This window comes from Lynx canadensis, chromosome E2 (genome assembly GCF_007474595.2).
Source record: "Lynx canadensis isolate LIC74 chromosome E2, mLynCan4.pri.v2, whole genome shotgun sequence".
NCBI classification, from domain to species: Eukaryota; Metazoa; Chordata; class Mammalia; order Carnivora; family Felidae; genus Lynx; species Lynx canadensis.
The window spans coordinates 52152450-52171623 of record NC_044317.1 but is presented as its reverse complement, the minus strand read 5'-3'; the positions used below and the strand labels follow the sequence as shown (position 1 = coordinate 52171623).

The following is a 19174-nucleotide window of genomic DNA, read 5'->3' as shown; positions in this document are numbered from 1 at the left end:
CGTCTGAGCCGGGTGGGGCCCGGAGCGGGGAGGAGAGAAGGGAGGGGCGGGGGGGGGGCGGGACCAGGCGCCCCCCCTCCCCAAACCGGGAGCCCGGCCTCTGGCGCCCCCTGGTGGCGGAATGGCCGGGCGGCTTCTCGGGTGTCAGAGCGGGACTTCTGACCCTGGGCTCAAAATCCGTTCCGCCTCCGACGCCGGGCCACTCACGCCCGGGTCTGTCCCTCCTCTTCATATGGGAATACTAGTATTAATACGACCAACAACAACGACAGCAGCGGGCCACGTGGGTGGCTCGGTCGGGTGAGCCTCCCCCTCGGCGCAGGTCGTGATCTCACGCATGGGGCTGGCTGCTGTCCGTGCAGAGCCCGCTTCGGATCCCCTGTCCCCCCCCCCCCTTACCCCTGCCCCGCTTGCGCGCGCGCTCTCTCTCTCCCTCCCTCAAAAACAAATAAAACATACCCACTTGATAATTCCTTAACCCTTCTCTTTTAACCACTGAACGTTGAATACTTTGTAAACGTCTGTATTCGTCGGACCTTTTTATAATCAGGAATTCACAGTGTTATATACAACGGGTCATAGTTTGCCTACAATTTACCAGCGCCCTTCGCGATCTGCCCCTTCCCTCTGCCCTCACCTCCCTCCCTCACCGCCCCACTCACTCTGCTCCTGCCACACTGGCTTCTTCGGTGCTCCTCAAACACACCGACGGCCCTCTCACCTCAGGGCCTTTGCACTTGCTTTCCCCACCACTTGAAACGCTCTCCCCGCAGGGATCCTGACAGCTCGCTCCCTCCCCTCATTCGTATCTGTGCTCAGATGTCCCCTCCTCAGAGAAGCCCTCCCTGGGCTCCCTGTTGAATGCATTATCATTGCTTTATCTTCTCCACGGCTCTTACTCCCACTCTGCACATTCTGCATTTCCCTGCTTAAGTCGCTGTCTCCCTGGCAAGAACACAAGCGCCAGGGATTTCCCACTGGGTGGCCTCCTGCCGTGTCCCCAGGTTAGCACAGGGCCCGAAACACCACACGGACTCAGTAAACGTCTGTTGAGTTAATCTTTCACTATTCCCGAGCATTTCCTGGGAGGAGTGGGTATTGCCAGCCCCATTTGACAGATGAGACCGTCGAGTCCCAGAGAAGTGAGATCAAAAAGCACAGAGTGCGGCGCCCGGGGGGGGGCTCAGTCCGTGGAGCCACCGACTCTTGATTTCGGCTCAGGGCATGATCTCACAACTCTGTGAGTTCGAGCCCCGTGTCGGGCTCTGGGCTGACAGCTCAGAGCCTGCTTCGGATTCTGTGTCTCCCTTTCTCTCTGCCCCTCCCCTGCTCACGCTCTGTCTCTCAAAAATAAATACGCGGCAAAAAAGAAAAGAAAAGAAAAAACCCGGAAACTGTTAAACTGGTAAATTTCACATTATGCATGTTTTACCACAATTACATTAAAAACAACAACAGTTGGAGAAGGAGGCCAGCAAGGCTGGGAGTTAGTGATGAGCTTTGGGGCGTCTTGGACCCCGAGGGAGGTGTTCTGGGCCTCTGTCTTTTTCCAGATGCTTCAGCTGTGGAAAAGGAGACGCCACAGGCACCCACCGAGCCTCTTCTGCTCCTTCTGGGATCTGGGAGCAAGTGAAGTGTGGTCCCCGGGGGGCTAACTTTGCAGGAGCTGAGACCAGTTTTGATCTCCTCCCCCCGCGGGTGGGGGGCTCTGGTTCCGGCACGGTCCTCTTGGGAAGGCCTTGCTGCCCACCCCCCCCCCCCCCGCTCCCCGGGGAAGCTGGGTGTGCAGAGGCCAAGATCGTGGGCTTGCAGCCAGAACGCCTGGTGTGCGGCCCAGCCTGCCATCTCCTGCACCCCTCGGGGCCTCAGTTTCTTCACCCGTGAGCTGGGGCTATCAATCCCCACACTGGGGCTTCTGGGAGGCCTAAATAAAATATCCCGGGGGGAAGGACTCGAAACAGTGCCCCTGAAGTGTTCCAGAAACGTTAACCATCCCCGATCGGGCCGCATGCAGCCAACCTTCCAGAATTTCCGCGGAAATCGCCCCCAAACTTTTTTGGCGCAGCCCGGAGCGTGCAGGGTTCCAAGGATGTTAAGAACCGTGTTCTTCGGTGCTTTATTTCGCACGTGGGGAAGTAGACAGCTAGCAGTGGGGGGGGGGGGAGAGGGGGTCGTCTCTCTTTCCTGAGACCCCCACATATCCGCTTCCGCCGCCACAAACACCCCCAAGGGCCTGAGGAGAAACTGGGCGCATCACCCTGGTCCAGACGCGCCCTGGGCACCTGGGCCTGCGGGCTGGGCTCCGTTTCCGCGGTCGCCCCACCTGTTCCCTCCACGGCCGCCAGAGGGCGTCCAGGAATCCCAAGTCCGCTCACAGCCCTCTGCTTAGGACCTTGGCCTTGGCTCCCCCTGGCTCGGCAAAATCATCGCCATGAAGCACAGGGTTCTACACCATAAGCCCCGCTGGGTTCCCTCGGATCTCACGTCTCCTTTCCTCCCTCCCTCTCCCACCCTCCAAGATTCCAGCCACGTGGGCCGGCCTCCTTGCAAGTCTGTTAACCCTCCAGGCGTGTTCCGGCCTCAGAGCCTTTCTGCCTTGGGTGCTTTCCCCCCAAGATCTCACTGTGGCTCCCTCCACCATTTCATGTATGCCTCTGTTCAAATATCCCCTCCTCAAAGGAGTTTTCCTTTCCCACCGATCCTGAGGGTCTTACCGTGCAGTTCCACAGGTTGCCCACTGCACAAAGCACTCACCCAATGGGCGAGCGGGGGCTGGAGTCCAGCTCACCGTCTGCTCTTCAAAACTCAGTGCCCAGGGGGCACCTCCTGGGTGGCTCAGTCCGTTAAGCCTCCACCTCTTGATTTGGGGCCGAGGCCATGAACTCAGTTCGTGAGTTCCAGCCGTTGTGGGGGCTCTGCGCGGACAGCACGGACCCGGCTTGGCATTCTCTCTCCCTCTTTTCCTGCCCCTCCCCTCCTACTTCTCTCTCAAAATCAATTAATTAATTAAAACAAACACAAACACAAACACAAAACAAAACAGAACCTCAGTGCCCAGAAGAAAAGGGCGCCGTTTTCTCATTCACACAAAGGCGTCCTAGGCCCGGACCAGCCTTGTCCATTCCTCTACCCCGTCTTAGGAATTGTGTCCCCCCCCCCCCCCCCGGAAGCTGTGCCGATGTCCCCGCCCCCAGCACCTGTGAATGTGACCTTATTGGGAGACAGGATCTTTGCAGATGTAAGCAAGTGAAGACGAGGCCACACTGGGGAAGGGTTGGCCGTCTTCCGATATGGTTACGGTCTCCTTTTAGGAGACACCGGGGCTGGTTAGCCTCAAGGCTAGAACCCCTGGGAGAACCATCAGCCGGAAGGTCAAGTTACGACCCCCACGCCATGGTGCTGCCGGCGCCTTGGCGTGAGACATCCAGCCTCCAGAACGGGAAAGAACAAACGTCTGCTCTTTGAAGCCACCCAATTTGTGGTGCTTGGTGTTATGGTGGCCCCAGGACCCTAGCACGCGCCGCTCGACTGTTCTTCCTCTGACGCTGCACGCATTTACAGGCGATCCTCATTGTTTCCGGATGCCCTGTCTGTGACGTCATCCGCTTGTTAAAATTTACTGGTACCCGCCCACCCCCAAAACTCGCAGACAGACGCGGACCGGCAAAACACGGGAGTCGTCCAGCACGCGTGGTTTCCGGCGAAGGTTGAGCAAAGCCAACGCCCCGCCCTCTGGTGTCAGCTCTCGTCCCGACAGGGGTCCTTTTCAAGTTGTTTGGTGCCATGTTTTCACGTTTTTGGGTTTTCGTCGGCGACGTCGCGGTGGAAGGTGCCCTGGTGCAGGGCTGTCCGGCGTTCCTAAGCGCCAGAAGGCCGGGATGTGCCTTACGCAGACCTGCCGGGTGTCAGAGAAGCTTCGTTCAGGCCTGAGTCACAGCGCTGTTGGCCAGGAGCCCGATGCGGACGGATCAACGACATATACGAACAACACGGCTTTACAGAAATACACGTATCCAGCAGCTTAGGAAAATGTTGTGACTGATCGTTGGTAGGAAGCTAACCTCCTGTTTCCTCCAGGAGGGGCACTTCAGTATTCGCGGATTCGGCCTTCGCGGAGACCACGGAACTTTATGGGGGGAACGGTAAGAATCACCCGTGTTTGGTTTAACTGCTTTCCGTCGGCCTTCTCCGCTTCTCCCCCAGGTAGGGGCTTCTGTCTCGGCCCTGCTCGGCCGCCCGCACCCGTGCCTAGTACAGGCACCCCACAGGCGTTCAGCAAATATACGTGCAATCGAGCCCTCGCGATCCCCTTCCCGGCTCAGTTCCGGACCCACCCCCTAGACTTCAAACCACTCCCCCCGCCCCCCAACAAAGACCCAAAAGCAATGGGGCCGAGGCGGAGTCGGTACAGTTTTAAAAAAAGGATCAGTTTTTTAATTTACAAGAGTTCTAAATGTACAGAATTCTCCTTTAAAAAAATCGTTATACACAATAAATACAGTACAAAAAAATTTATCTTACAGTACTAGTTCTGTGTCCGAGATTTCAAAATCTGGCGCGGGTGGCTGGCGGCAGGAAGAACATTGGGAAGACTGGCTGGGGTGGGGGTGGGGGTGGGGGTGGCGGTGGGGGTGGGGGGCGGGGTGGAGGGGTGGGAGGGAGACCCCGGTTTCCTGTTTGGGAGGTGCTCGGATTTTAAGTCGAGGGACGGGAGGGTTCGAAACCTCTCTCTCTCTCTTGCTCACTCGAGCACACACACGGGGGGGGGGGACACAGGACACGGAGCTGGACGCGCACACGCGGATGTGACACGGCGCCCGCGGGCACAGCCCTGCGAGAGGCCCCCCCCCCCCCCCCTGGCTGACGCCCGCCCTGCCCTGTGGTTCTTCTTACAGCCTGTGGGGGGCGCTAGAGAGAGAGAGAGAGAGAGAGGGGCTGAGCGAGGCTGGCAGGGACCCCCCTCCCCCAGCCTCCCCCCCCCAGCTTTGAGCGCCCTCGGCGCGGGGGTCTGTGAAGCCACGCGGACGAGCCCAGTCCGGGGACACGCGTGGGGAGCAACCAGGGTACCTGCATCCCCGGCAAACGCACACGTGCCCCCACCCCCACCCCCCGACGGTGGGGCAGAGCGTGGCAGGAAGCGGGAAGAAATAGGAAATGACGAAACACCGGGATGGCCCCCACCTTTGGCGGGGGGGGGCATTTTACATCACAGCCCCCTCCCCGAAGTCCCCCGACCCCACACCCAACAAGCCGGGCTGGCGCGGGAAGTGGGGGAGGGGGCCTTTGTGACTCAAATAACTTAGGCAAGAAAAACTGTCGGGGGATCCCCGGCGGCTCGTGTCCCCCCCCCCAGGAGGCTGAGGTCAGACGCCCGGCCGGGCCCCCCACCCCGGCGTCCGCGCGGACCTGGGGAGGCGGGACAGGGGAAGGGAAGACCAGCCCGGTGTTATCTGTTCAACGTCCTGGCGCCGAGGCCGCCGTTGTGACTGGAGGGCGGGTAGGCCTCGGGCCTGTGCAGCGGCGACGGGGAGGCGGGCGCGACGGCCGTCGGGGCGGCGTGGGGGTACGGGGGTGCAGGCGTCCGACCCGGGGCCTGCTGGAGGTTCAGGATGCTGTCGATGGCGCTCTGGAGGTGCTCCGTGAGCGTGTCGTCCTGCGGGCTGTCGCTGGAGAAGCTGGCCTGGTCCACGTCGGGCGACTCGGACTTGCGCCGCTTGGCGGGAGGCGCCTCCCAGGCGGGATCCCGGCTGCCGCTGCCCTGCCCGCCGCTGGCCGCGGGCTCCGGCGGGGCCCCCTTCAGCATGCGCTGGTACAGCTCGTCCTCCACCGCGGCCAGCTCGCGGATGAGCCCGCTGGTGGCCTCGTCCACTTTGGCGGGCGGCGGCGGCGGCGGCGGCGGCGCCGGGCTGCCGCCCCGGGCTCTGCCGGCCCCGGCCCCCTCCCCCGCCCCGCTGCCCGGGGCCTCCACGTTCTCGCGATACGTCTTCCGCAGGGGCAGCCGCGGGCAGTGCGGGGCCAGGGCCGCCGCCGGCTTGCGGTCGGTGGCCGCCGGCGGTGGGTGGTCCACCGTGCCGTTCATCTGGCCGGTGGCCGGCGGCGGCGGCGGTGGCGGCGGCGGCGGCGGCGGCCGGGGCGGGGGCTCGGCTGCCTTGAGGGCGGCGGGGGGCGGCGGCTGGTGCACAGGGTCCAGGGCCGTGTTGTGGACCACCTTGCTGAGCCCGGCTTCCTGCTTGATCTTGAGCTTGAGGCCGATGCGGCTACGGGCCTCGTAGGTCTTGATGGGAGGCCGGTTGCGGGAGGGCATCGGGCCGTCCTCGTCGGCGTCCAGGGAGGAGGCGGCGGAAGACGAGGAGGAGGAGGACAGGGAGGAGGACGCCCGAGCCCAGGTCACGGAAGGCGAGCCACCCGCCCCTCCGTGCCGAATCACCAGCTTGGTGGGCAGGTGCAGAGGGGGCTGGGCGGGGGCCCCGGACGCCGAGGACGGCGGTGGGCCGTGGCCGGGGAGCCGATGTCCCTCGGAAGAGGCGGCGATGGGGAGGCCAAGAGAGCGCGAGGAAGACACGTACTCGTCTGCAAAACCAGGGGGCCGAGAAAGCGCGTGGGGGTTAGGAGAGGCGCGAGGCGCCCCGCAAGGGCGCGGCCAGGGGGAGCCCCGGTGCGGCGAGCAGCCCGCGGCCACCAGCCGCCGGGCCGCGGCTCATCAGACCCTCGGGACGGACACACGGGTGGCTACGACGCCCCCTGCCATTCCCAAGTCCCCCTGCTGTGCAAGCAGGAGTCGGCCGCTGTGAATGGCCCTTACGTTGTGTCACCCAGCCGCCTTGCTGACTTCACCCTAGTCCTGGCTCCGCTCCCCCGCTTTTCTATCTCCTGGTGGCTGCGGGGAGGGGGGGGGTCCCCTCTCCGCCAGGATGGAGTGCAACAGACACACAGTGATGAAGGAAACGAACTCCCTTCTCTCTGGTCTCAGAGCCGGCAGGTCAGGCTAGACCCAGGCACTGCGCGGAGGCGAGGCTCGGGCGCCTCCTAGTGGTGGAGGAAGGTAAGGCCACGCACCTCTCTTCCTCCCCAACCCCGTCTAACTCCAGGGTAGGGGCACCAGTTGGGGGGCACCTCGCCCTCCCCCTCCCTCCCCTCCCCTCCCCTCCCCACCCACCGGGCTTCTCCTTGGCCAGCTGTTTGTCCAAGGCAAGAGTGGTCTTCTCCTCCTGAATGAACATTCGGTCGATCATGACCATCTCCGCTGAGGGGCTCACCCTCTGAGGGGGGAGAAGAGAGAATAGCAGCCAGGAGGGGGAGGGCCCGGGGGGGGGGGGGCAAACCCAGAAGGCTGGGAGCAGATTCCAAACTGTCCTTCTTGGGATCTGACCACCAGCCTCCCTCCCTCCCTCCACCCTGCCCGGGGGGGGGGGGGGGGGGGCAAGGGGAAAAGGGCGGGGTCTCTCCCGGGGAGGAAGGGGGACAGCGCCCTACCCGGGACTCCTCCAGGAGCAGAAGGCGGTATTTATTGAGCATGGCCTGGGTGCGTTTCAGCAGCTGCGTGGAGACCGTCTGAAACTCCTCATCCACTAAGGAAGAAGAGACGAGGTCCAGAGGCACAGACGCTGGGGGGGGGGGGGGGGGGGGCGGGGCTCGCGCTGATCCTCCCCACTCCCCTCCCCACGCTAGAGACCAGGTAGGGAGAGTCCCGGGTGGGGGGCGGGGGGGGGGGCTCACCTTTGTGGTAGTCGTTGGGGGAGGGGAGGGCACCCTGGTAGACGTGGTAGGGCAGGAGGCGATGCAGGGCATCCTCGAAGGAGGGGAAGGCTGTCTTGTAGTCAGGGTGCAGGACGGAGCCCTGATGTTTGTGCAAATGTTCCAGGAAACTGGGGGGTGGGGTGGGGTGGGGAGAGACGGCACACACGCACAGGCACACGCGCGCACACACACACACACACACACACACACACACAGAGCTGGTGGTGAGGCCGGGAGAAACCAGGTCCCGGCCCCCAGCCCCCGGCCCCCCAGTGCCCACAACCGGGGAAACGTCCTAATGCGTGCTGAGCAGCCTCGTTCTGTCTCACGGACTCTGGCAACAGCCCAAGGGAATAGGCGCGCTCACTGTCCCCACTCTACAGATGAAGGACTCGAGGCCCAGAGGAGTGACCTTCCTCCACCCAGGGGACTCGCGGCGAGGGAGAGGCAGGGCTGGGAGCCTGATGCCAGGGCTTGGAGCGCATCCTCCCAGGCTCTACTGTTCTACCGTCTCCTGCCGCCAGGGGTCAGCATGTCCCCAGTCTGCCTCAGTCCCAACCGCAACCCTGGGAAGGCGGGGTTGGGAGGTGGGCGGGTAGGAAGGCTCCAGTTCTCTCCAGGGCTGTTTTCTACCACAGCCCGTAGCGGTGACTTATATCGCTTTATGGTGTGACTGTCTCTCCTGTGTTTTCACAGGATCCTTGTCCTGTGTTTTCAGAATCCGGCACAGGACTGGGCCCTGAGTCCTGATAAACACTTGCCGTGGGGGGGGGGGGGGGGGCAGACGACAGAGAGCATGCGGGCGAGCACCCGAGGTCTACCCATCGCCCGCCCAGACCCCCCGCCCACCCAAATGTCCATCTATCCACCCCCACACCCATCCAGGCCCCCCATCGTCCACCCCAACACCATCCGAACAGCCCCGCGGACCCACAACGACCTACGCACCAACCTGGACTCCCGTCCACCTCTTCCCTCGAACCCCCGCCCGTCTTACCAGCGTCCAGGAACCCACACCCGTTGCCCTGTGACCGCTACGACTCCCACCCCATTTTCTAGAGAGGAAGCCGAGGGTCTGCGGGAGAATCCTATTGCCCCAAATCACACAGCTAACCCCTTCTGAAGGGTGGTCCCCGCAGCCTGTTCCCCAGCCTCGGGGAAGGCTGGGGGCGGGGCACTGGGCGGCAACTCACCAGGCTTCTTTGCTGGGCTGAAGGGTGGGGGGCTTCCTCGGCTTGCTCTCGTACTGCAGAAGGAGACCGGCGGGTGAGAGGTATCGGCACAGAGAGGCCTGCCCTCGGCGCCCAGACCCCCTTTCTACCTGGCCCTTGGCAAAGGTGAGCGGGCCAATGCCCCCCCACCCCCGCCCGACCCCCCGCGATGGGGTCCCGGCCCCGGGACGGGACGTGCCGCCTGTCACCCCGAACCTGCCTGGCTCTCTCCCGCCCCTTCTCCAGCGTGGGTATCGGCCTCCCCCCGACCCTGCTGACTGTCTGGAGTCGCCCCCACTTCCCTCTCGGCCACCACCGGCAGCGATCTGGCCTCCGAGGCCCTCCCAGACACTGGCATCCTGGTCCCTCCACCGGCTGTGTTCTTGCCTTCCCTCCTCCCCCCTCCCCCCTGCACTTCCTGCAGACCGTCTCTGCCTCAGTCTCCCCCACACTGCTCTGCCCCCCTCCAGTCTGGGCCCCCCATGGCACGACTGCCCGACCCTTCCCTCCTCCTCCAGCCTCAACCTCTCCCGGCTGCCGCCCCCGGGGACCCACTCGGGCCATCACTCCTGTCATCACGCTCTGTCTCGGGGTCTGTGGCTCTCCGTCCGTCTCGTGCTCTCACAGGCGCCCACCGGGCTGACCTGGTGTGTTGGACCCCCCGCCCAGACTGGGCACCTGTCGCTTGGCCTCCTCTGTCCCGCCGGACCCTTTCCCGGTTCCCCGGTGACGCTACTTTGGCCCTAGAGCGCCCCCCACTCTGGTGGCCCCTTACCTGCAGCCCAGAAGACTTCCCCGGCCCAGCCGCGGCGGCCTTGGCCACGCTCAGGGTCGGGAGGTTGCTGGCAAAAGCTTTGCTCTCGGCAGGAAGCAGAGGAGGGAGGCCTGGGGGTGGGGGTGGGGGCAGACCGGGCTCAGGGGTCACTGGCACAAAGGCCCCTCCACGTTGTGACCCCCAAGCCCATGCCCACTTTCCTCTGGTTCTTTGGCCTCGGTAGCCCGGCCTAGCCCTGAACTGAGTGCCCCCTCGGATCGGGGGAGACAGCCCTTCCTCCTGCACCTTCCCTGTCCAGTGAGGTCCGGGTGACCCCTTGGTTCACGCACCCACAGCTCTGCCCCGGCCCGCACCCCCTCCCCCTGCCCACCCGCCTTCAGCCCCCCCCCCCCCGTTTCTCCTGCGTGGGGCTACCTCTCCCCTACCTGCGGTGGCCATGGGTGCCGGGGCAGGGGGATGGCTGGGGGCGGTGGGGGTCCCGGATGGGGCCTGCCCACTGACCAGCACCGAGGCGGTGGGGCTGGTGAGGGGCCCCAGGCTGGCGGAGGCCTGCGGGGCGGCGGGGGCCCCCCCGGCCTTGTTCTGGAGAATGATTCCGGACGGCACCTGAGGACGGGGGACAGGTGGTTGAGGGGTAGGTGGCACCTAGGGGTGGCGGCGGCCGGGCGCCAGGGCTGGGGAGGGTCTCCCCGTCAAGACTGTGCGGGGAGGCCAGGGCTCGCGGGGTGGGCGGCGGGGCTGGTCCCTGCCTCCGATTACCTGGTGAAATCTCTCGAGCAGAGCCTTCGGCTGGGGCAGCGCCGGGAAGGGGGCGGTCACCATCTGGAAGGTCCGAGGAGGCGGTGGGGGGGGCGCTGCGGGCTCAGGGACCAGGTGGAGGGCCGGAGGGGGCGTGGGGGACTTGTGGGGCCCCTGGCCGGGCGGGAACTGCAGCTGGAAGTCAGGCGGTGTCGGGGCCTGCAGCCTGGCGGACGCGTCCGTGGAGGCCACGACAGAGGGGGCCGAGGCGGGCGGGAGGTGGGGAGCCGGGGGCAGCGGCCCCTCTGGGGGCTGGGAGGGGGGGCGCAGCGGGGGCTGGGGGGGGCCTGGGGCCGTGGGGGCCGGGGTGCCGGCCGGTGGCGGGACCCCCAGCTGGTTCTGGATGACAAAGATGCCGGGCAGAGTCGGGGGCGCCTGGGGCGGGGGGCAAGGGTGCAGGGCGGGCTCTGAGGGCGGGCGGGACAAGCTCTGGGGCTGGGAGGGCGGGCGGGAGTGGGGGCGGGAGGGCGGGCGGGAGGGGGGCCTGGCGGGATGTGGGGAGGGCAGGTGGGGGCTGTCTCCCAGAGGGGCCTGGTGAGGTAGTGACGGGGACGAGGAGGGGCCCGGGCCCTTGAGTGGAGCCGCTGCCGGGATCTGGGCAGGGGGAGGGAGGGAGAGGGCAGGGGGCGGGGGTCAGAACCAACCTTGGCTCCCGCTGCCCCCGTACGCTGGGCGCCCCAGCCGCCCCCACCAAGCGACCTCCTCCTGAGCCACCCCTTGTCTCGACAGAAAGGACTCGGCACGGCTTCTCCTTCCCGCCTCTCGTTTCCGAACAGCCCACTCCACCCGCCTACGGGTCCCCCGACCCCACCCCTCCACCTGCCCCCACCCCACCTGGGTCCCTTTTCCTCTGATCTCACCCCCTCCCTGGAGGTCCCCTCCCCCCTCCCCCCACACGCGGGTGAGCTCTGCAGGGTTCAGGGGCAGCAGCGGAGAAAGCAGTGGTGACGGCGGGCGGGCGGGCGGCAGGGGCACCACACCAGCTGCCCAGCGGGGAGGCAGGGGGGCCAGGGAGCGCGAGCAGAGCAGCAAAGGGGAAGGAGGCGGCCGGACAGGGGCGGCATCCCAGCCGCCAGCCCCGAGGGGCCTGGCCGTCCGGCTGAGCCGGGAACACGGACACCAGCACCGATATGGGGGGCTGGGGGCCCCAGAGCGCCCAGGACGAGGGTGGCAACTGAGGGTCAGGGCCAGGTCCCTCTGGACGCCGGCCCAGAGCCGTGGGCCCTCTAAGTGTCCACGACCTCTGCCCCCGTGTGCCTGTGTGGCCGTGGCTGCGGGCCCGCCCGGGGGGCCACGTGTGCGTGTGCCTGTGTGTTTGTGTCTCTCAGACGGGCACACGCGGTCCGGGCGCGGGTCTGTTACACGTACACGGTGACCTGGCCTAAAACACACCTCCGACCGAGCGCCTCTGCGCTGTCCCCTCCGCCCCCCCCCCCCCCGGAATCACGACCCCGGCAGCCCCCCGTCTAACCCGCGAGCACCAGCTGTGTGCCCGCCCCCGGGCTGGCCCCCTTCTGCTGTCACGGGGTCCACACCCCGGGGACAGCCCACACGGATGTATGCACGGACGGCCACCTGCCACCACTTACGCGTGGTCCCTCCACGGGCCTGAAAGCAGAGAAGACGCTGAAACCACTTCACGCGGGGGAAACGGAGGTCAGGGAGCCGAGACGGGCTGGTCCCGAGTCCCCCTGCCTCACCCCCGCCCCGTGACTTCCCAGTTGATGGGGAAGGATTCGGGCTCAGAGGGCTCAGGGGACTTCCCGTGGCCACCCGTGCTACCAGGCTCCAAAGCCGGGGCTCTCTGCCTTGAGCCCCCAACGTGGGCCGACTCATGATGTCAAGGCTCCAACGCCCTGGACCCTTCCGAGGCTGGCCCTGAAGAACGTCCCGCCGTTCAAACCGAAAGCCCCCCCCAAACCAATCAATCCACACCTCCCCGAAGGCTTGCGACCTCTAAGGAGAGATCCGAGAGGCCCTCAGCTCTCACACGGGGCCGGTGAGGTTGTCGCCCGGGTGGGCCCCCTGGCCTGGGGGCTTTGAAAGGGTCATGACTTGGACCTGGTACGCCGCCCTCTAGGAATCTGGGACGGGAACCATTCAGGCACTTGCTGAATGGTTGGGGGAGTATTTACAACAGAGAACCGGGGAAAACAACCCACGTGGCCAGAGCAGGTTCGAGAAGCCCAAGTAAGTGAGGCGGGAAGCCGAGCAAGGTGGCCAGACGACGGCCGGCAAGCTGAGGGAAATAAGGAGAGGAATATATTACCTGACCGCTGGACAACTGGCTACATAAATTATGCACCATGGACAATGGTTCTGTCTCAGTGCTCAATTTGCTGCATTTGGTAACTGGGCGGCGGTCAAGTCAGAGAACACTCTTGTTCTCGAAGGCTGAGGCATTAAGGAGGAAAGGAGAACGTCTGCGATTGAGACGCATATGCTTCAGCATAAAAACGGATACACCTCGAGAGAACGGAGGATAAAGAGAACATAGCACGCTGCCGACGGGTACATCGGGGCGGCAGCCAAGCTTCCGAGGCGGCCCCCACCGATGCCCACCTCCCTCCTCATTATTCGGTCTCCTCCCACCCTGGGTCTCGTCCCAGGGTTAGTCTCTGGGACCAACAGATTTGGCGGAGATGGGCATACACCACTTCCAAGATGCAGTTCTAGAAAAGACCGCGGCTTTCGTCCCGGGACTCTCTGGTGGATCATTTACTTTGGGGGAAGCAAACCTTGGAGCGGGTTTTAAGGTGCCCCTTGGAGAGGGCTGCGTGGGGAGGAGCTGAGGCCATCTGCCAGGGGGGCGTGAGCGCGCCCCCTTGGAAGCATAGTCTCCCGCCCCGACAAACCTTCGGATAACGGCAGCCCTAACTGACCTCCTCATGAGAGGCCGTGAGCCAGCAGATTCCAGCTAAGCTGCTTCCAGATTCCCAATCCTCACGATGTGAGGTAAGTTAATGCTTATTGGTTAAAGCCGCTCAGTGTGGGGGGCCAATTTGTTACGCAGCAACAGATAACTAATACATCCTGTTACAGAGCAAAGAACGCCCATGGGTTCTCTACAGTTCCTAGAACGTTGCTGTATGTTTCAAATCCTTTTTCAACATTTAAAAATAACAATTTTAAAAAATTCGTCCCCTACTCATTAAAAATACAGACAAATACAGGGGCGCCTGGGTGGCTCAGTCGGTTGAGCGTCCGACTTCGGCTCAGGTCATGATCTCACAGTTCGTGAGCTCGAGCCCCGCGTCGGGCTCTGTGCTGACAGCTCAGAGCCTGGAGCCTGCCTCGGATTCCGTGTCTCTCTCTCTCTCTCTCTCTCTCTCTCTGCTTCTCCCCTGCTTGTACTCTGTCTCTTTCCCTCTCAAAAATAAACATTAAAAATGAAAAAAATATATGTATACAGACAAACACAGCACCCCCCCCTCCCCAACCAAGTCAAAAAAACCAAATGATAACACGGGGGAAAACGGTTGTAATTCAGAGCATATGCCAACAGCCTCCAGAAATCACTAACAACCAGCGAGAACAAGGGGCAAAGGGCATGATCAGACAGCACACAGAAAAGGAAACACAGAGGCTCATCTATTTCGAGAGATGCCCAACCTCGCTTGTAACCAGAGAAATGCACACCAAAAGCGCCCCGTGGACCCACTTTCACGTCCATCCCTGCGGAGGAATACGGAGGAACACTGCCCAGCTGCACCAAGGGATCCAGGAAACTCTCCGCCCGCCGCCAAGACGGGCCTAGAATGTGCTACCTTCTGGGCGGTCGGAGACGGGGGAGAAACGTAAATCCACACGTAACCCCGGCCGCACACGCGTGGAACACGGAAGTCTATAGGCCAAATAAGGAATTGTGGTTTCCTGCAGGGGCCGGTGGGTTGGGAAGGTAGGCCTGGGATGGGGCTTTAAAACGCTAAGAACAGGGGCGCCTGGGTGGCGCAGTCGGTTAAGCGTCCGACTTCGGCCAGGTCACGATCTCGCGGTCCGTGAGTTCGAGCCCCGCGTCGGGCTCTGGGCTGATGGCTCAGAGCCTGGAGCCTGTTTCCGATTCTGTGTCTCCCTCTCTCTCTGCCCCTCCCCCGTTCATGCTCTGTCTCTCTCTGTCCCAAAAATAAATAAACGTTGAAAAAAAAAATTAAAAAAAAAAAAAAAACGCTAAGAACTGCTTTCAGATGATTGAGCCACGTGCACAGAACGCCTAACGCTAAAAATTGGAAATGTTTTATTTTATTTTTTAGTTTGTTTTTTGAGAGAGAGAGGGGCACAGCGAGCAGGGGAGGGGCAGAGAGAGAGGGAGGGAGAGAGAGAATCCCAAGCAGGCTCGTTCCACGCCATCAGCGCAGAGCCCGACGAGGGGCTCGAGCTCACGAAAACCGTGAGATCGTGACCTGAGCCGAAATCAAGAATCAAGACGCGTAACCGACTGAGCCACCCAGTCGCCCCCGAATTAAAAAATGTCTGAAATGGGTTGGGGGAGAAGATCAGGCTGAAAGAAAACTTCACGACACCCCCCCCCCCCAAATGTTACCGGCGGCCCCTGCACGGACTTATTTTCCTTCTTCGTTCTTTTCCGTGTTTTAGAAGTTCTCGAAATCGGCACGAAACGAGTCTTCCGGTCATGTTTCAAAAAACTACCACACGAGGGGACCGTTCACCAGGAGAGCCCCACTGCCCAGATGTAGACGGCATTCGTGCCGAATTCGGAATATCCCGCGGCCTGGCCAGGAGCCACCAGAGGAGGCTTCACGGGCAAAAGCCCACGAAGGCACAATCGCTTCAACGCCTTCCATAAAATGCTTGGGAAGCGCATCCGCTCTCTGATCTAGAAGTCCCATTTCTAGAAACGTACCCTGCAGGCATTTTCACACCACCGTGCAAAGCCTGGGTACCGGCATATTTATAGAAGCGCTGTTTGCCCAGGAAGCCACCTTCGGTATTCTCTCCAACAGGGAACCACGTCAATAAATAACAAAACTACGGGGCACTGCGGCCCACGGGCCGACAGGGCCAGCCTGGCCTGCCTGGCCTATCATTCCGTATATAGCCCACAAGCTAAGAAGAGGCTTGTTTTTTGTTTTGTTTTGTTTTGTTTTGTTTTACATTTTTAGATGATGGCATAGAAATCAGGAGGAGAACATTTTGTGACTGGTGACGATAATAGGAAATTCAAAGTTCAGTGTCCATAAATAAAGTTTTATTGCAACACGGCCGCGCTCACTCGTTTACGTGCGCTCTGGGGCCGCGACAGAGAGCGCAAGGCCCCAAATGGTTACTACTGGCCCTTTACGGAGCGTCTGCCCGTCTTCTTTCACCTTGTGGCATTTTCAACACGCCTGACCCCGTTTGAGCATTTTAACGCGTATGAACTTACTCCTCACCACAACCCTGTGACGTAGGTGCTCTTATCATCACCCTTGTTTTACAGGGAAGGAAGCTGACGCACAGAGAAGTCAGTCACCTGGCTAGGGTCGCAGCCTTGTAAGGGGCAGGGTGGGGTTTCCAGAGTCCCCACGCCTGATGACTGCCCCACGGCTGTTCTCCTGGACGGTGGTTTTCAAACCACACCCAGTGCCTATTGGTTAATGGTTGTGACCAGCCCGGTCATTTTAGTGGGGTTGTGACCAGCATTTAAAAAGAACGGAGGAGGGGCGCCTGGCTGGCTCACTCAGGAGAGCACGTGGCTCTTGATCTCGGGGCTGTGAGTTTGAGCCCCAAGCTGGGTGCAGAGATTACTTAAAAATACAATCTTTAGGGGGCGCCTGGTTGGCTCAGTTGGTTGAGTGTCTGACTCTTGGTTTCGGCTCAGGTCACGATCTTGCGGTCTGTGAGTTCGAGCCCCGCGTCGGGCTCTGTGCTGACAGCTCGGAGCCTGGGGCCTGCTTCAGATTCTCTCTCTTTCTCTCTCTCTCTCTCTCTCTCTCGGCCTCTCCCCTGCTCACGTTCTGTCTCTCTCTCCCTCTTGAAGATAAAGAAACATTAAAAAAAAAATAAAAGCCTGCAAGTCAGGGGTCCGAGAGGTATCGCTGAACGGGGGGCAAAGCAAGACACAGAACAGGACGGGGCGCTTCTGTGTGTAAACGCAAAGGGAAAGTAGGTGCCCGCCTCGCACACACACGGGCTCTCGCATCTCCCTGGGTCCAAGTTCAGACAACGAGGGATGCTGGCCAAGTGCACAGGGGCGGTTCCCAGCCCAGGTGATTCGGTTCCCCAAGCGACACACGGCAACCCCTGAAGATCTCCATGGTTGTCCCAACTGGAGAAGGGGTGTTCCTGGCAACAAGGAGGCGGAGGCCGGGGACGCTACCCCACGCGCCACAGTGCACGGGACGGCCCCCCACGATGAAGAACGACCCGGCCTCAAACGTCTGCGGTGCCTGCCCTATGACGCCACAAGATGGCACTCTACAAAGAAACTGCCGGGGCGGGGGGGGGGGGGGGTGTCTATATGCGGAAAGGGCCAGAAATCCCACGAAAAGGAAGACTCGCTGAAATTAACCGTATACCCTTTTTTCTTTGTAAGCTGTATTTTTTTTTAAGTTTATTTTGAGACAGAGAGAGAGAGAGAGCGAGCAGGGGAGAGGCAGAGAGAGGGAGACACAGAATCGGAAACAGGCTCCAGGCTCCGAGCTGTCAGCACAGAGCCCGACGCGGGGCTCGAACTCACGGACCGCGAGATCGCGACCCGCGCCGAAGCCGGATGCCCAGCCGACGGAGCCACCCAGGCGCCCCAAACTGAATTTTTTAAACCACACGCAAGTAACGCTTGTTGAATAACGGCGACAAGGGTGGTGGCTTTTTTTTTTTCCCCCCAGAGCCCGCTATAAACAATACACGGGAGGCTTTGCGCTCCCTGAGTGGGATGGTCAGCGTTTCCCCCCTGAAGATACAGCCCCCTCAAGGGACAATTTCAAGAGCCGGGGTATCGACGACAAAATCAATCCCCTCACCCGGACGTCCCTGCGGAAGGCTGGCCACGAAGCAGGTGCCCGAGGGACGGGGGCCGCACGAAAGAACCACCTGACGGCAGCCTTCCAGCCTGGGGACGGGCCTGGCACACGAATGTGCACGCGTATCGCAAGTCGGGACCCGGCTGACGTTCCCGTGTTGCTTTCATGCTCCAGTCCGTCCGCTCGCCCGCCTGTCCGCCGGGTCAGCCCCCCACCCGCCCACCCACCTACTTGCTCAGCCAACAGACGTCTGTCCAGAACCTCCCATCATGCCACGCGCTCTCGTAGGCACAAAAGCCACAGCCCGCCTACACGGTGCGGACCCGTGTGTGTGTGTGTGTGACTGGGAACCAGCTTCCGTGCACACTCTCCTCTCTTCTCCAAGGTCAGCCACAGCACCGTGACCACTGTTTCGTGGCACGTATCTGCTCCCCGAATGCCTGCTCCGTGCCGAGCGCCCGTGAGGCCGGTGGCCTCGTGCCCATTTTGCAGACGAGTCAGCTGCGCCTCGGAGCCCCCGACGCGAAGCAGACCCGCGATTCACGCTCGGCTCTGGCTTCCTGCATCCCTCGGGTGTTTCTGGCAACAAACCGTCAGGGTTCGAATCCAGGCCCTACCGGCTGGGGGAACCGCGGGCACGCGACTGCCTCGCCCTGTGCCTCTGCTTCCTCACCTGTAAAATGGGGATAATAACACCGCCTACCTGAGGGAGGTTTCAAGGAGATAAGGCTTGTAAAGTGTCCGGAACAGCACGCAGAAGCGCGGGAAAACCTGGGTGTGCGCGCGTAATTCGTCCCGGAAACATGCTTGTAATCCAAAGCACTCGTAGAGCGAAGTGAATTTCAAGAACTACAGGCTCAGTTGTGATCGTGGGGCGTTCGGCGTCCCGTACGACCCGGGCTGCGAGACCTCGCTCGCCTAGCAAGTTACAATTTATTAGACATGTCCGCTAACACAAGGGCCTGCGAGGGACGCTCCCAGGACAAGTTACTCACAATCCAAGGTCTCACCGTAAGAGAAATGGTATTGTTCACGAAGTTATTCCCATAATGCCCTCCTCCTCGTGCCTCTGATCCTGAAGCAAGCTCCAAACCGTCCCCTGAACCTGCCTACTTGCCTCCACCATCACTGTGACCACCCCTTTGAAGCACTGTCCTTGTCCTTGTCCCATGAGGATCTCTGGACCTCCATTCACATGGCCCACCAAACCACTCTCCAGTGGAAGCCAGAAGGATCACTGAAAATCATATAATCAGACAAGGCCATGGTCCCGTGACTGCCAGGGCCCAACTCATTGGCCCACGAGGCACCGCCGAACTCTCCGACCCTATCTCTCTCCACCCCGCCCCCCCCCCTCCAGCCTACTTTCCATTCCTTGGCATCCCAAGTTGGCCCTGGCCTCAGGGCCTTTGCACATGCTATTTCCCCACAACTTCTCCTTCTTCGGGCCTCAGCTCAAATACTTCCTCCCCCCAGAGGCTGTTCCTGCTCACTTAGCCTAGAGCAGGACCCTCGCCGGCCTCCTCATGGGCAGCCCGTTGCCTTCAACGCTTTCATCTAGCAGCCTGTTTCACCTGCGGCTGAACCGCGCCTCCTCCCAGAACGTTCTCTCCCTTTGATTCCACTGGGGCGTACTCGGCACAGAGCCAGCACCGGCGGGGCTGTTTCGTACGTGTGTTTCGTTTCTTCAATAA

At 62.0% G+C, this 19174-nt stretch overlaps 1 protein-coding gene across 2 annotated transcripts in view; it reads right to left on the bottom strand.

Annotated features, from left to right (window-relative positions):
* Nucleotides 1-4547: 4547 nt before the first annotated feature.
* The window catches only part of BICRA (BRD4 interacting chromatin remodeling complex associated protein), an 80949-nt gene continuing 66322 nt past the window's right edge, over nt 4548-19174 (bottom strand). For both annotated transcript variants that reach the window (XM_030298016.1, XM_030298017.1), the window contains 8 exons: nt 10483-11115; nt 10149-10329; nt 9724-9833; nt 8931-8983; nt 7717-7865; nt 7474-7568; nt 7157-7259; nt 4548-6570 (listed from right to left, as the gene is read on the bottom strand). In XM_030298016.1, the coding sequence (XP_030153876.1) occupies nt 5447-6570; nt 7157-7259; nt 7474-7568; nt 7717-7865; nt 8931-8983; nt 9724-9833; nt 10149-10329; nt 10483-11115 (2448 nt within the window). In that variant the 3' untranslated portion in view covers nt 4548-5446. The remainder of the gene's footprint in view (nt 6571-7156; nt 7260-7473; nt 7569-7716; nt 7866-8930; nt 8984-9723; nt 9834-10148; nt 10330-10482; nt 11116-19174) is intronic.